General features: G+C 40.2%; 1 protein-coding gene across 1 annotated transcript in view; it reads left to right on the forward strand.

Annotated features, from left to right (window-relative positions):
• Positions 1-6151, forward strand: part of LOC132107157 (protein THEMIS-like) — a 15873-nt gene extending 9722 nt beyond the window's left edge. The window contains exons 5-6 of the mRNA XM_059513404.1: positions 2039-2159; positions 5151-6151. Coding sequence (XP_059369387.1) covers positions 2039-2159; positions 5151-5263 — 234 coding nt within the window. The 3' untranslated portion in view covers positions 5264-6151. The remainder of the gene's footprint in view (positions 1-2038; positions 2160-5150) is intronic.
• The last annotated feature ends 6175 nt before the right edge of the window (positions 6152-12326 follow it).

A 12326-nucleotide genomic window follows, 5' to 3' on the forward strand; every position in this document is an offset into this window, starting at 1 on the left:
ACAGACAGACAGACAAGACAGACAGACAGACAGACAGACAGATAGACAGATAGATAGATAGATAGATAGATAGATAGATAGACAGATAGACAGATATCGACCAACAGCGACCAAAACGCACTCACTTCCCTACAGCACAAGCTTTCCAACGTTTCCATATATATATATGTGTCGTTATTGTGCACTGCTGACATAGACTAGCTCCAGTGCTCATTGCTGTGATGCTAAATGATAGCAACTCACCAGGACACGTCACCAACTCTCCACTCATTCTCCCCGGACCATGCATTTAATTGGCTTTGACGGCCATCAGTTCTTGGCAATTCCTCATTTGCCCTCTTCACGTCTGGCAGGTTTGAAATTATACGGCTGCAGGCCATTATACATGTTGGCTCTTGCCACTTCTTCCTCATCCCAGTTTTTATCGCAACGTTACATTGTCCTAAAACCATTTTTTCAACGTGTACCACTTGCATAAACACTGCGTCCGTGGGCAGTATTATCCATAGGGACTGTCATTGTTGTTTCGCGTCCTGTGTGACGTCGGATCTCGGAGTACATTGATCTAGTTACGAGTTCACGGGTGGGAAGTCATGGGTTTGACTGCCGTTCCTGTGCACTTTCACGGGTTTAAGGTTGGAAAAACACGGGTTACGGGTTGCCTGGAACGCTGCATCATACTAGACTGAGGCTACCTTTCCTCCACTTCTCTCCAACGTGACGTCATCGCCAAATTGCGTAAAAAAAAAAAACGTTAATACCAAAAACATAAAAATCTGGTCTTTAAGACCATTTCTGAGACATTTTAAAAATGATATACATATCTTGAGTGATTTATGTACCGATTAATCGACAGTGGTGGTTAACCTGCAACATGGCCTTTAACTTTGATAAAGAATATCTCTTTGGATTTGAGACTTTAGTCTTTGCAAATTTACAGATATTTTTCATGCACCAAGACCTTGTAACACTCCAAAGAGAAAGAAAAATTTGAAATCAAATCATATGACCCCTTTAAGGAGTATATTCATCATAAGTGAACAAAAAGCCAGAGATCTGCATTTAAGAATCAAAAGGTTTTTATTTTTTATTTTTTGGCAAGACAATGGCCCAATGCACGATCCAGAAATACTTGTTAAAAAAAAAATTGTCAAGACATTGCAGAAATGATCTGTGTATAGTATGTATCTACCGATAGTGTTCATGTCGCCTGGTAAAGCTGGAGTTCATCATCAGAAGCTTTGCTACAAAACAAAAAAACACATACACACTGTTTTAACTTTGTAAATGTGAAATGTATTTCAGTCTGTACTTAGGAATGCTCTTAAATAAAGAACATTGCATTATGTTAGAAATAATTTGAACATCTGAATCTGAAAGTGTAAAAGAAACAAAATGTGAAAATCCAGTAATGACTATCAGAATATATTCTGAGACCTATGCATGTGAATCAAGCTAAATATGCATGCAGATCTGCATTTTAAATGCACATTTCATTCATTTTATTGTCTGTATTATACAGAACAATAAACTCAAATATGGCAGAATGCTTATAAAATTGTTGTAGGCGCCTCCTAGTGGATTATTTTACTTAGACAATGCAATAAAAACTCAACTGTTCAATCGATATAATACTTTACAGGCCAACCCCACAGACATTGTAAGGGGATGTTATTGTTAAGTTATAGTACATTGTAAGTCATGTAGAAAGAAATAACAGGTGTTTATGGTTAAAAATTGTAAAAAACGAATTGTTACATTTGTGCCTTATTAATGTAGCATTTACATATACAGTTTATGCTGCTATAACGCTTACATCACATAACATGACACAGACCTAATATAACATTACAAAAAAACATTTCGAATGTGTTGACATCATAGCTGAATTAATTGAAAGGAGATGATTTCCTCAAGAGGTGTTGATGTTGATTATATATAACTATATATAGTATAGTTGTTGAAAAGATTGGAACTTTTATATTCACTTATTATATACACTGTGTAATTTCACAATGTTCTGTCATCCCTGTCACAGGGTCTTTGTTTTGAACCTTTTAAACAGGATAACTTCATTCAGTGCAGTGATTCAAAAAATGGAAATGACAAAAAGATTCCCATAAGTCCAGTCATTTTGCCAAGACCTACCCTGCTGAAAGGTAGGTACATTCTGCTACACCTCTCGTCAGTGTTTATCAGCATGTTAAATGTGAAGTGTGTAGTTTCAGCATCACTAACATCAACTGAAAATGCAAAAAATAATGATCCTGTTCAAATAGGTTAAAACTGTCCTAAATTGGTTCTAAGATCATTTCTCCAATGTGTCTATTTTTATATATAAATATGACCATTGATGTGGATTTTAGTGTGCACACACTTTAAACTAGTCATCGGATGCAAAATTCATTTTTATGTTATGTTGTTTGAACATAAATGTGTATTAGCAGTGTGTGTGCACAATCACCCTTTAATGATAAAAATCAGCCTAGTGTTTTTTTTTATTTAATCTCTACAAATAATATCCCCTTTTTCAAATCAAGCCATTCTCAGTCCCTCCTACGATTGTTGATTGACACTGGTTTGTCATTACTCAGAACATTGAGGTGTTCTGTTGTTGGATGTAATCATGAACAAAGCAGTCGTCATTTACTCCCGACATCTGAGCCACTGAAGACCAAAGGTGGAAAGAGTACGAAAATATTCTACTCAAGTAAAAGTACCATTACATTAATGAAATTTTACTTAAGTACAAGTAAAAGTACCAGTCTAAAAATCAACTCAAGTAAAAGTAAAAAGTAGCTCATTTAAACTTTACTCAGAGTAAAAATTACTTAGTTACATTTTAACAGTGGGAGGGAGTCAAAAAGGGGACAGGCCAAGAGTGTCAAACTCAGTTCCTGGAGGGCCACAGTCCTGCACAGTTTAGATTTAACCCTAATTAAACACACCTGATCCAGCTAATCTAATCATTTAGGTTTATTTGAAAACTACATGATATGTGTGCTGGAGCAGGGTTAGAACTAAACTCTCCAGGGCTATGGCCCTCCAGGAACTGAGTTTGACACACCTGGGATAGGTCTATTAATCTCAAACTAGTTGTTTTTAATGAAAGGAATCAGTTATTTAGAATAATAAAACATTTGGGCTGTTACCAGGCAAATCAGTATCAACAAACTCATCTTTTAATGCAGAGGAAATGCAGAAGATTCATTGGAAGTGGCATTTAGATGTATTACACTGTTTAGTGCAGGACAAGAATGCATTTAACCTGCAGTTACAAATGCATGAATAATGTTTTGATATACAAGACATAAAATGTTGAATACTCATTTGAAATGATAAGAAATTAATTATTTTAAAAAAAATCAAAAGATACTTTAAATGTGAATTTAAAATGGCCAGTATGTGTCAGCAAGTCACTGTTAATAAGTGAGTCATTGCGATTGAACCGAATCATTTAAACGGTTGATTCATTCAGGAACGAAACACTGTCACGTTGCTCAGAGACGCAAAACTGTGCTTTGGTGGCTGTGTTTGGAATTATTTTCTGTTGTAGAAATAGAGCTAAAAAAGGCAATATGGTGTCTAAAACGCAAGTCTCTTAATTAACTTGTTTACTGAACTGTTATATATATATATGTATGTATGTATATATTCATGATGATTTTTGGAGGAAAAGACGGCATTCTTTGTGTGATTTTGATTTAATGTATGAAATTATATAAATATGTGAATTTTCTGCCCCTATATCTTCAATTTTGTGATCATTCTAAATGCATTTTAGGAGACTGAATCACACAGTGAAAGAACGCACTATAAATGCGCGCACACATCATTAAACAAAAAATATGATATTATCGCAGATGATATATATAGCACACTCCTCACCACTGTCTTTTTGGCTAATTTGTGCAAAACCTCTTGCTAAAATGTCAAAGCTTCATTTTAACCACCAATGCAACGATGCAATTATTTAGCTTACCTCTTCATTCTTGCGAAGGGTTGATGTCTTGTCGAGATTTTATAAGCTGCTAGTTTGGTCTTCCTAGGCAAGTACAGCTTACACTCATTAATAGAGCATACATATGGCCAGGGGTTCACTTCATTTCCTTCGAGTTCAACTTCAGAATATGACGGGGTTTCGTTTTCTGCGGTGTCTGCACCACTAACGCCTGTTTTGTCCGTCTGCATCTTTCTTGTGATTTTAGCGCCAGTTTGTTTATGCGCCAGTTTGCCCTCCTGCTCATTATTTACTGACGTAGTTTCCAGGGAGCGATTTTTTTTTTTTTTGTTTTTTTTTTTTACTCAGTAATTAATGTGTTTTAAAATGTAGCGAAGTACAATACTTTAAACAAAATATACTTAAGTAAAAGTAAAATTACAGATTTAAAAAATTACTTTAAAAAGTATTAGTACACAAAAAAGCTACTCAATTACAGTAACGCGAGTAAAAGTAATTCGTTACTTTCCACCTCTGCTGAAGACGCAGTGGATTACGTGTGTTTCTGAAGGGAATGCACCCCCGATCTACCTAAATGCGTTTATGTTCGCGCAAATCATTCATGATCCAGATAAACCAACAGAAGGAGCGATTATAAGGTTGTTGTTTTTAATGAATATTTGCAAATCAGCTTTCCTAATAATGTGATACTTATCAAGTTTAGTGGCTAAAGTTAAACTACTGCTTGTCACCCCACAGAAGAGAGCAGAGCTCATTAGCATTTAAAGAAACATGCATCAGAACAGGTTGCTCTGAAAAGAGCTGTTTTTGACTGTGTAAAAATTGTGTTTTTACACTAACTTAGAGAAAATGTAACCAAAGCATGTTATAGACTTTTCATTAAGACCCTAAAGAATCATATCAACTTCTGATGACCCCTTTAAGATCAAATCTGTGTCTCTGCATGCTTTATAACACTTGCTCCATGACTCTGATGTTTAATCAGCTGTACTGCCAGAGCAATGTCCACTTTCAAGGAAATCAACCCACTAACTGCTTATTTATAATTAGCTCTATGTATTAGGCTTGACATGAGAAGGTATTTGGAAAAAAGAAAGTTCACACTTCACCTTTAACAGGATGTGTTTTAAAGCTTGTGTGTCCTTATGTCCTCATCTAAATTTTGAGTGGGTGTTTGTTTCCCCCTCAGAGCTTGCCAAGGGCCGAAGTCTGGACAGCGTTTCCATCACAAAACATGATGACGATGATGTGCATGATTATGAATATATTGATGAAGCTCAGCTTGACAGCATAAGGAGTTAATTAACAAACCATTAACACAGGCAAAGGAAAACCAAGTGAAAACAAGATGAAGAGTATACTATGAAGTTCACTATGGCTGTGTTCCAAAACTGCTTACTTTAATTTCATATGATGAGACTGACATGGACAAAGTCTATTTAATAATCACATAACTTTACATGAATGTAAATCAGCTGGAATGCAAATAATTTATTAGGTCCTTATTAGTCCTGTAGGAGAATAGTGTTACTGTATTTCAATTGTTTTTATGAAATACAACCAGTCGGTTACACTTTATTTTATGGTGTCCTTGTTACAGTGTAATTAAACATTTAAGTACTAAGGTAAATTAATTAAGTATATGAACTTACTGTATGGTTTGAGTTAGGATTAGGGTTACTTGCATGTAAATATGCATAATTAATTATAACAGTAGGTACATGTAACACGTAACAAGGACACCTTAAAATAAAGTGTAACCCACCACCCTGTCAACATAGGTTGTGACAGGAATTCAAATTGTATTCAAATTTTATTGGCATTGGACAAAAATGCTATAATGATGACAAAGATTTTAGAAATGGTTTTTCTATTGCTAAGCCTCAGCAGATAAGCATTGATAGGTTTCCTGCAGAAAGCCCTGTATCTCTCCAGACTGCAGCTATATTTGGTGAAAATTGCTTATGGATCATGCACTCTTCAAAAAATGTTGAAAAAGCTATCACTGGGGTAACACTTTTATACCCTATTTATTTAATGGCTCGTTTTAGGTGTATATATGAATAACTTTTAAAAGGGTACTGCCACAGTGACAGCTGCTTTTGAGTAATGATACCTCTTTTTTGTCAAAAGTATATATATAAAGGCAGTTTTTTGTACAGTCTGGCTATATACAATTAAAAGTGGGTGTTTTTTATATTATTTTATGAAAAAAAAAAGATCTTTTTTTTCAATTTGCATTTTGTCTGGTTTACTTTGAATAAACGATAAGGAACCATGTTTGATTTTTATTTTCTGTTTGTATTTCTTTAAAGATAAAATTCTCTATGTTTACACAGCAAACGGCTGCAGATGAATAAGGTGTTCACTGTAAACAGCTCTTATTTACTAGAAACTGGTTTTATATTTATTAAAGATTGTTAATAGTTGGTGGTCATCTCAGGATTGCCATCAGGTACCAGGGAACTTGGGGTCAAGAAAGAGGTTGTGAAGAAGGCCTTGACCTTTCTCCCGAGCCTGAGGAGAACACATAGCATTCCACCAGAGATTTATGAGGGAACAATGTTTCATTGGAACATGTCAAAATGATGCTGGCGTGGAAATGAGCAGCTGCTTCATGCGCTGCAGAGATGAGCAAACGTCAGGAGAGGAGCACAGCTTCTGCCTAAAACACACAGTTCAAGAAGATGTAAAACCTGTTTGATTACAACATAAGGCATCTGCCAAACTCAAACTCGAAGAATATCCACACATATTTGGCTAAAGGAAATGTCATTGAGAAACAGTTTGAATGCTTTATTAAGTGTACAGTATATATATATGGACCTTTCACTGGGGAGGCGGTTTGTAGAGACGCCTCTTCTGCTGCCCGCAGCAGTACCAGGATCTTGCCCTTCTTGCTGAAATCAGAGTCGTCAGAGTATCTGATGTGCTACAAAGACTACCGAGGAACACAGGAAATAGCAATGGTGAGAAAACAGGCCCTTTAATTGATAATATGACCTTGAACTAGTTTGAAAAACCTTTTGCACAAAGTAAACATGGTCAGTATCACAAATTTGCTGACGTCCTGTTAGTGATCTAGATATTAGAGAGACTAATGAATCTAGTATTCATTTTATGTCATAAATATATTGATTTGTTATTGAGACCTTTGGAGCCCACTATGTATAAATGCTGTGACTGATTTGGATTTATTTTAAAAGTTTTTTTCTTTTTTTTTACGTGTCGACATGGTCTTGTGGTGTCTGTACAAATATTCAATTTGTATGCATGATAATTGCTCGTTGCTTGACACTCCATTTTATTTTGTCTACAATGTTTGTTACAAAAGCTGTCTTCTTGAGTTAACTTTGGGGGAAGAAAGCATCTGCTGATGGAACAAATATAGGGTGAATTCAGTTAATTAGGACATGTTTTCCAAGTCATCTTAATGGCAAAAAGTGTGCCATTTGACCTGAATTACGAACAAAAAATGTGCATCAGGATATTTGGTGGAACAGTCTGTGGAGCAGTAATCTTGAGTTGAACGCAGGCAGTGTACGCTCTTCTGTGTCAGCCGTGCCACAAGGATAAGTTGTCTATGTGTATTTACACTTTGCATCAACAGTGCATCAGAACACAGAAGAGGTCAGATTCTCCTAAATGGTGCTACGGTGATGCAGAGACACAGAGGAGACAAATTGTTGAATAAAGTCATTATTTTTGTTTTCTTCATGTACAAAAAGTATTCTCGTCACTTCATAACATTATGGTTGAACCACTGATGGCAGATGGACTACTCTGACAACTACTTTCATACTTTTCTGGACCTTGACAGTGTAAGTTATTTGGCAGTCTATGGGACAGTCACAAGCCTCCCGGTTTTCATCCAAAATATCTTAAATTGTGTTCCGAAGATGAAAAGAGCTTTTACAGGTTTGGAACAACATGGGGGTAAGTGATTAATGACAAAATTTTATTTTTGGTGTGGAGTAAAAAAAAAAAAGGTTTAAAGATTATTATTGCAGAAAATACTAAATATGCACAACGTTCACATATTGCAAATGTTTTTACAATTCTGAAGTTCTGATTCCACTGCTTTTTAACAGCTGTACGCTGAAAAAAAAATTGTAAACAAAGAAACATTTTAATTAAACCTTAATTAGAAAAACTCAAAGAATATTTACATAGATGAATATTCTCACTAGATAATGAATTTCAGTACGCAGGAAATATTAAAACAAGGATGTGTTAAATAGTTAAGAAGTGATAGCAAAGATGTATATATTGTTACAAATGATTTAGAAAAAAAACTTTTGAAATGTTTTACTTTACATGTAATAAACCTAGAATATATGAAAGTTTCACTTTTTGAAATAAGTTATAGAAAAAATAACATTTTCATGCCATTCTAATTTTTGAGATGCTATATATATATATATATATATATATATATATATATATATATACACACACACAACAGAAAGATGTTGAGTGTTTACTGAGAATTAGCAAGAATTAACCATTAACCATAACCAAGTGTTTCTGATTAAGTGTTTTTGTTATAAAACCTGATAATCAAGGGCGTAGGAGCCATTATACGTGAGGGGGAAACGTCCTCCCCACATTTCAAAATCTAAGTTTTGTCCTCCTCACTATTTCCCAATGTCAGATTTTGTTTTGCATTGCCTGCCTATCTCTGCCGATTTCAGAGTCTCCAAATTAATCCATTCTGAAACTTTTAAATGCATATTTAAATTTTTTAAAACGAAATTATAGGCTTAAGTGCAGGTTCTGAAAGTTGGTCGTTTTGTCGCTATGGTTACACACACACACGCACTGTTGGCTGTGTGCTCAAAGTCTGTCAGTTGTGCAGTTACCCAAAATCTCCTTAATGAAGTTAAAACCCATCATGTCACTGGATGAAATAAAATCGACTAGCAAAGATACAGTAGGCCGCCTTATAAACGAGTGTGTGGAGGATATTGTCATTTCGCCGTAAGGTTTTGATGGCGTCATTTATTTACAAGGAGGGCAACACTCCAGTCCAAAAGGTGGCGCTAATGCACATAAAACGGTTTATTTTATCTATGCTTCGGCAGCCGGTATTTATTCAGTTATTGGACTTCTGTGCTAGTTACAGCTTGTCCATAACGAACACCATGTTCAAGCATAAGGGTGTCCATCAGTACACGTGGCACCAGGACACCCTAGGCCGTAGGTCGATGATCGACTTTGTGGTCGTTTCATCCGACCTCCGGCCGTATGTCTTGGACACTCGGGTGAAGAGAGGGGCGGAGCTGTCAACCGATCACCACCTGGTGGTGAGTTGGATCCGATGGCGGGGGAGGAAGCTGGACAGACTCGGCAGACCCAAACGTACTGTGAGGGTCTGCTGGGAACGTTTGGCCGAGTCTCCTGTCAGAGAGATCTTCAACTCCCACCTCCGGCAGAGCTTCGACCGGATCCCGAGGGAGGCTGGAGATATTGAGTCCGAGTGGACCATGTTCTCCACCTCCATTGTCGAAGCGGCCGCTCGGAGCTGTGGCCGTAAGGTTTCCGGTGCCTGTCGAGGTGGCAATCCCCGAACCCGGTGGTGGACACCGGAAGTAAGGGATGCCGTCAGGCTGAAGAAGGAGTCCTATCGGGCCTGATTGGCTTGTGGGACTCCTGAGGCAGCTGACAGGTACCGGCAGGCCAAGCGGACTACAGCCCGGGTGGTTGTGGAGGCAAAAACTCGGACCTGGGAGGAGTTCGGTGAGGCCATGGAGAAGGACTATCGGTCAGCCTCGAAGAGATTCTGGCAAACCGTCCGGCGCCTCAGGAGAGGGAAGCAGTGCCCTACCAACGCTGTTTACAGTAAAGGTGGGGAGCTGTTGACCTCAACTGGGGATGTCGTTGGACGGTGGAAGGAATACTTTGAGGATCTCCTCAATCCCGCTGTCACGTCTTCCATTGAGGAAGCAGAGGCTGAGGGCTCAGATGTGGACTCGTCCATCACCCAAGCTGAAGTCACCGAGGTAGTCAAGAAACTCCTCGGTGGCAAGGCACCGGGGGTGGATAAGATCCGCCCTGAGTACCTCAAGTCTCTGGATGTTGTGGGGCTGTCTTGGCTGACACGCCTCTGCAGCATCGCGTGGCAGTCGGGGACGGTGCCTCTGGGATGGCAGACCGGGGTGGTGGTCCCTCTTTTTAAGAAGGGGGACCGGAGGGCGTGTTCCAACTACAGGGGGATCACACTTCTCAGCCTCCCTGGGAAAGTCTATGCCAGGGTACTGGAGAGGAGAATCCGACCGATAGTAGAACCTCGGATTCAGGAGGAACAGTGTGGTTTTCGTCCAGGCCGTGGAACACTGGACCAGCTCTATACCCTCTACAGGGTGCTGGAGGGTTCATGGGAGTTTGCCCAACCAGTCCACATGTGCTTTGTGGATTTGGAGAAGGCATTCGACTGTGTCCCTCGCGGCGGCCTGTGGAGGGTGCTCCGGGAGTATGGGGTCCGGGGCCCTTTGCTAAGGGCTATCCGGTCCCTGTACGACCGGAGCAGGAGCTTGGTTCGTATTGCCAGCAGTAAGTCAGACTTGTTCCCGGTGTGTGTTGGACTCTGGCAGGGCTGCCCTTTGTCGCCGGTTCTGTTCATGATTTTTATGGACAGAATTTCTAGGCGCAGCCAGGGGCCGGAGGGGGTCAGGTTTGGTGACAACACGATTTCGTCTCTGCTCTTTGCGGATGATGTTGTCGTGTTGGCCTCATCAAGCCAGGACCTTCAGCATGCACTGGGACGGTTTGCAGCCGAGTGTGAAGCGGCTGGGATGAGAATCAGCACCTCCAAATCCGAGGCCATGGTCCTCAGTCGGAAAAGGGTGGCTTGCCCACTTCAGGTTGGTGGAGAGTTCCTGCCTCAAGTGGAGGAGTTTAAGTATCTTGGGGTCTTGTTCACGAGTGAGGGAAGGATGGAACGGGAGATTGACAGACGGATCGGTGCAGCTTCTGCAGTAATGCGGTCGATGTACCGGTCTGTCGTGGTGAAGAAAGAGCTGAGCCGCAAGGCGAAGCTCTCGATTTACCGGTCAATCTACGTTCCTACTCTCACCTATGGTCATGAGCTTTGGGTCATGACCGAAAGGACAAGATCCCGGATACAGGCGGCCGAAATGAGCTTTCTCCGCAGGGTGGCTGGGCGATCCCTTAGAGATAGGGTGAGAAGCTCAGTCACCCGGGAGGAGCTCAGAGTAGAGCCGCTGCTCCTCCACATCGAGAGGGGTCAGCTGAGGTGGCTCGGGCATCTGTTCCGGATGCCTCCTGGACGCCTTCCCGGGAAGGTGTTCCGGGCGCGTCCCACTGGGAGGAGACCCCGGGGAAGACCTAGGACACGCTGGAGAGACTATGTCTCCCGGCTGGCCTGGGAACGCCTCGGTGTCCCCCCAGAAGAGCTGGAGGAAGTGTCTAGGGAGAGGGAAGTCTGGGGTTCTCTGCTTAGACTGCTGCCCCCGCGACCCGGCCCCGGATAAGCGGAAGAAGATGGATGGATGGATGGAAGGAGGTCGATCGGAAGTTGAAGTCGGCCGCGTGCCGCCATCTTGTAGCAGAACTTCACTTGCGTTAGCATCCCATTGACTCCCATTCATTTTGGCGTCACTTTGACAGCGAATAACTTTACATCTGAGGTGTTTAAAGACTCCATTTGTCCATTATTTATTTCTAAAGATACACGACAATGTATAAAGGGCTCCATTGCCTTCTATGTTACATTATGGCCCCGTAGAAACAGTTTTTGTAAAAATAGGCTAACGATTGCGTCATAACCACTTGACTCTCTGTCGCACAGTAGAGAAATTACCGTACAGACAGGAGGAGAAGCTCGCAGGCAATCGGGGAGACGTCAAGAGAGAAGCCCATAGTTACAAGCCCTGGCGTTACATTTTAAAATACTATACAAAATCATTAATCAGAATACTTACTCCTGCTCACTCACGGCAAAGAACTCCCCGCTCAAGCTCGCCGTCTCTGCAAGATTAACGATGGCAGTTTGCACGCAAAGCTACTAGAAGATTTACATCTGTCAGACAGGTTGCTGACGTCATCAAGCTTAGTTTGAGTCTGCGCGTCAGAAATAGAAGTGCTAAAAATGGGCTTCACTTGCCTCAATTGAGTTCCAATGGGGTCGCTGTGTCCATTTCTTTTACTGTCTATGTGTTTATTTCTTGTATGTAAACGTAACCAACCGTAACATAGCAGGAAAGAAAAACGTGGAAGTAAAAATACTAAAGTAAATACTGATCAGTGATAACATATTTTTGGTGGTTTTGTGTACATTTTGGCGTTTCTTGAACAGTTTTTGGGCTGGAATACATCAGCTGGATCTGCCAAACAGATTTGGACG

The sequence above is a fragment of the Carassius carassius genome, chromosome 27 (assembly GCF_963082965.1).
Source record: "Carassius carassius chromosome 27, fCarCar2.1, whole genome shotgun sequence".
Lineage (NCBI taxonomy): Eukaryota > Metazoa > Chordata > Actinopteri > Cypriniformes > Cyprinidae > Carassius > Carassius carassius.